The sequence below is a fragment of the Pyxicephalus adspersus genome, chromosome 1, assembly GCF_032062135.1.
Source record: "Pyxicephalus adspersus chromosome 1, UCB_Pads_2.0, whole genome shotgun sequence".
NCBI lineage: Eukaryota > Metazoa > Chordata > Amphibia > Anura > Pyxicephalidae > Pyxicephalus > Pyxicephalus adspersus.
Genome location: NC_092858.1, coordinates 106,767,244 through 106,771,725, shown reverse-complemented (window position 1 = coordinate 106,771,725; position 4,482 = coordinate 106,767,244). Strand labels below are relative to the sequence as shown.

Genomic DNA, 4,482 nt, shown 5'->3' with positions numbered 1-4,482 from the left:
GGCGCTGTATGCTCACGGTAGTGGGCGGAGCAGCCTCAAATAATCTGCAGTGGTCTTAAATTCGTCCCAATAATACCAGGTGCATATAGGTCTACGTGCTGAACGGTCTCCTGCACTCATAAGCTCCTCCATGTATTGAATATCATTTACCCTGGTCAACCATTGCTGCACAGTAGGTTGAGGGAAGGGGAAGAGGAGCTGGCTGATGCCATACTGGGTGCCACGTGCTGCACAGTAGAAGAGCCCTGCGGGGTAAAATAGCAGGCTAGCACGGTAGGGAGACGCGCATTTTCTTGGAGCGTAGCCACCTTGAGAATTTACGTGACCAGGATGTCAAAAGGTGTTTCCACCTGTTTTGCCAGGTCATCCATGACCTGTACAGCTTGCTGGAATATAAAATTGCTCCAAAAACCAAGAGAAGCCAGGCAGTGCCAGGAATGACCAGGCTCTTGGCCACTCTGTATATTTTAGGAAGGGGTTCCTTTCAAACCTCCTCGGTCTTAAATTGTGGACTAAGCCAGTCTACATTTTCCAGGGTTTTTACGAAGGTCATCAATGCCATTGTGGACCTTGTGCCACTATATATTCACTTCCCTCAAACGGAGTGGAGGAAGGTAAAGGTCGATTTCTTCAGGCAAGCGGGATTTCCTAATGTTTTAGGGGCCATCGATGGCACCTATATGGCAATTAAGGCCCCTAAACTGCTGGAAATCGCCTTTCGCAACCAGAAGCGATATCAGAAATTAATCTCTGGAGAAATGCCTGAGGGCTGGTTAATAGGTAATGTATAATGTCGTTACTGTAATACAACTAACAGTAGTAAAATCCTAATGACACCTAATATGTTGCTATGTCCCTTTGCATTGTCAGAATGCCAGGCTATGACCTATATTGTATATATGTCATATTTTGTGCTAACATCTAATGTAGCAAATAGTTAATAAATATTGTACAATATTGGGAGCATGAGGGAAGAACTAACTTTCAGATATTCCCTGAAGCCCTAGTATAATTACTATTTTCACAGCTCACAGTACTTCAGTGTGGTAGTCAGTGGTAACAATGTCTCCTAACAACCAAAAAGCAATAAAGTGACCGAAGTGCACAAGCCTTAACAACCTTTGTAAAAAAAACTCTTCTGTTACACTGCATTCACAGAACACTTACTATACCAAGAACTAACAGGTATTATGATTGTCTTTTTTTAGCTGACAAAGGATACGGGCAGCTTCCATGGCTTATGACAGCTGTGCATCACCCCTGGTCTAAAGCAGAGCATAATTACAAGAAGGCTCTGCATAAAAGCCGGGGGATTGTGGAGCACACCATCGGGCTGCTAAAAGCACAGTTTCTGTGCTTGGTGCGGCCCGGTGGTGAGCTCCTGTACGCACCATGGAAAGCTGTCATCATGGCATGCCGTGTCCTACATAACCTGTGCTTGCACCATGGTGATACCTGGGACATTCCAGAGGAACTCGAGCCAGAGGTACATCAACATCCTGCCTCCAGCTCCCAAAGCACAGCAGAGGGCCGTCGAGTCAGGGATGAACTTATTGCCAATGTCTTTGCGTGTGAGTATTTACATATGTTTACAATGCATGCATTACATATTTCAGCACATCATGTTTGGGTTACAGACCAACCTAGGAGTTGAAGTCATAGCAAGCACACATTATTCGTTTGGGAAATAAAAAGCAGACAAATTTGTGTAAGAGCTGGACCTATATGTGACACTACAAAAACACATTGCCAAACTAGGGCAGCGTGCAATTTAGTTTAGATTTGGGCAAGCATTGCTTATGCAGCCAGAAAAGCATGAACAATACAATCCAGCAGCATGTAGTTACCACTAAAGCATGATTAACACATCCTAATAATGTAATCTATTTCTTTACAGAGCGATAACATCCCTCTGCTGTGCTGCCAAGCCTCTGGAATGTCACATCACAGACTACTGTACATTCGTGCATGATATTGCTTCCGGTTAAAGGAGAAATTCACCTTTATGTTCCTCCACTCCCAAGCTGATGTGAGAAAGTGAATATATAGTGGGCCAAGGTCTAAAATGGCATTGAAACCTTCATAAACACCCAGGAAAGTGTAGACTGTCTCAGTGCACAAATTAAGGGCGACGTGGTATGAAAGTACTCCCTTCCTAAAATATATAGAGTGTCCAAGAGCCTCGTTATTCCTGGCACAGCCACATCTTTTTCCAGAAAGATGTACAGGTCATGGATGACCTGGCGGGACAGGCATAAATGCCATTTGACATTCTGGTCATTGGTTTGAGGAGCAAAATAAAAAATGAGTTTGTTGGCAAAAAGCAATAAAGTATGTTTGGCAATAAGTTAAATTGTCCCTGGCATTTTTCTTTACAAAATTACTAATACGATAAGAATCATGTAAACACATGAATAAAGCATACTATTTAGTATGTAAGAGTGCAAATGAACAGAGGAGTTGTGTGGCAGCAAATCAATATGAGTGCAAATGTCAGAGTAATAAAAAAGTACATAATACATTCAAAAACCAATATGTGACAATGTGACTTTGAAAATGGGACAAAGGCAAACAGAGGGTTCAAGTAGCAGTTTGGAGTGGAAACCATGCAGACATTTGTACTGAATTTTAGTTTCAAATAAACGACAAAACATTGCAGAAGATTTACTAAACAAAAGAAACTGTCATTACAAACCAAGCACAAAAACAATGCAGCAAAAGATGAAACTACATCAATGCATACCATCGAAGCAAACTTACTTGATGACCCTCCCCCACATACCAGTTCAGCTAAATAATAATAAGGAAAATGCATATGTATTTATATGCATTTAAATGTATTTTGACATACATACACAAGTGAAATCACTAAATGTTTTTTGATACATCTTTGGCAATAATCCTTTTTTCAATTATTTGATTTCTATCAAGCCAACTACAGTGAAATTTTAATTAGATCACAAATGCTATTGTGTGATGATACAAAATGAAGTGTTAACTAGTATATATACAGCTTGATCTAAATTAGTTTGCTTGCAGTGTTGCAAAGCAAAAAGTATGAAAACAGTGCAACAAATGTAACAATAAATGAATTTGTTTTGTGAATGAGTACAATGTAACCTAAAAAAGTAGCACCTACCCAAAAAAAAATGAAGCATTAACCACCTGGGCGTTACACTGATGTCTAAGATTTCTGTACCAAAAGCGTTACACTGTTTTTCATGAAATTTTTTTTTTTTACATTTTAGACCTGTAAGTTACAGAAATATGTCCGAACAAGGGTCTAGTAGATATTATGAATATAAAAAAAGTTTGAAACACACAATCATGTAAAAAAAAAAAAAATGTACTTTTAACCACCTGGCCGTTAAGCCCGAGCATGTTCGGGGTAAATTCTTTTGCAAATATGGTTAACCCCGAGTTTTTCTCACCAGATGGTTAAATGTAAACAAATGTTACATTGCAATCCGATTGTCATACATTGTATGACAATCGGATTACAACTGAAAGGAAATACCCAGTGTCCGCAGCTCCCCCTCAGCAATAAAAGATTTGCTATTGCTGCTGGCATCTGCAGTGAGATGTATAGCCCAATGCAGAAATCCTGCATTGTTCTGTGCATCTCTCCGGAGATGACAGCAGCTTCCAGCCTCCAGCGTCTCTGTCTGTGTCTGTGTGAGCTGGGCAGGGAAATACCCCCCCCTCACATCACCCCAAAGGATGAGTCATCTTCCGGGTGATGTGATTGGTGACGTATGGGGGTGTGTCAGGCAGGGAAATTTAAAAGCAGATTACAATGTAATCTGCTTTTAAAGATTCAAATTCACCTGTAATGGACTGTTGATGCACACAGAACAGAGAGCAGGTGTGTGCTAATTAATTGCTATGACCTCACCATTGACAGCTTAACAGATCGTCCTGAATCGCGCAGCTGAAAACGAATTGCCTTAATTGGAAGATTCACGACCCCTATTGCTCATTTATCAAGGCAGGAATCCGGCTGGCAAATGAGAGTGCGTGTACTAGCACTCGGCTCTGGCCCGCAGAAAAACGCCTCGTATATTGGCGCGTAATTACGCGCGTCGAGCATACACGCATTTCATTGATAAATCAGGGCCAGTGTAACATAAGGCATGACAGTTCAGTATTGGGGAAAAAATCAGCTGAAGGGAGGTCACAGTCAATGTTGTTACCTATCCTTTTTTCTCTGTCCTTTTAAACACAGCTTTTGCATCTTATACAGTAATTATTACTAATTCTTTGTATTTCACTACATATATGTCAGGAACTGATTCATCTCACAGACGTGTATGTCTACAGAGTATTTTGAAATAATTAGGAGGATCACTTTGAAGGGTTACAAAAAAAATGCATTGGGGTGTAGCTTTAAAGTAATGACTTGACTATCCCACCTTTGTCCCTGTATGTGGGATAAAATATTCAGGACATCTCTGGTGTCAGTAGGATAAAAGAAGTCCTCTA

At 40.7% G+C, this 4,482-nt stretch overlaps 1 protein-coding gene across 1 annotated transcript; it reads left to right on the top strand.

The window, feature by feature from the left end:
* The first annotated feature begins 274 nt into the window (after positions 1–274).
* Positions 275–2,347, top strand: LOC140338541 (putative nuclease HARBI1). The gene is made up of 3 exons (XM_072422796.1): positions 275–780; positions 1,209–1,571; positions 1,898–2,347. Coding segments are annotated over exons 1-3 (708 nt in total). The 5' UTR covers positions 275–437; the 3' UTR covers positions 1,900–2,347.
* The last annotated feature ends 2,135 nt before the right edge of the window (positions 2,348–4,482 follow it).

What these genes read in the sequence shown, in the direction of transcription:
- LOC140338541 (XM_072422796.1), top strand. Translation starts at nt 438, where the DNA reads ATGACCAGGCTCTTGGCCACTCTGTATATTTTAGGAAGGGGTTCCTTT. An exon ending in GCCTGAGGGCTGGTTAATAG is followed by an intron (nt 781 to 1,208) that starts GTAATGTATAAT and finishes GTCTTTTTTTAG; the next exon opens with CTGACAAAGGATACGGGCAG.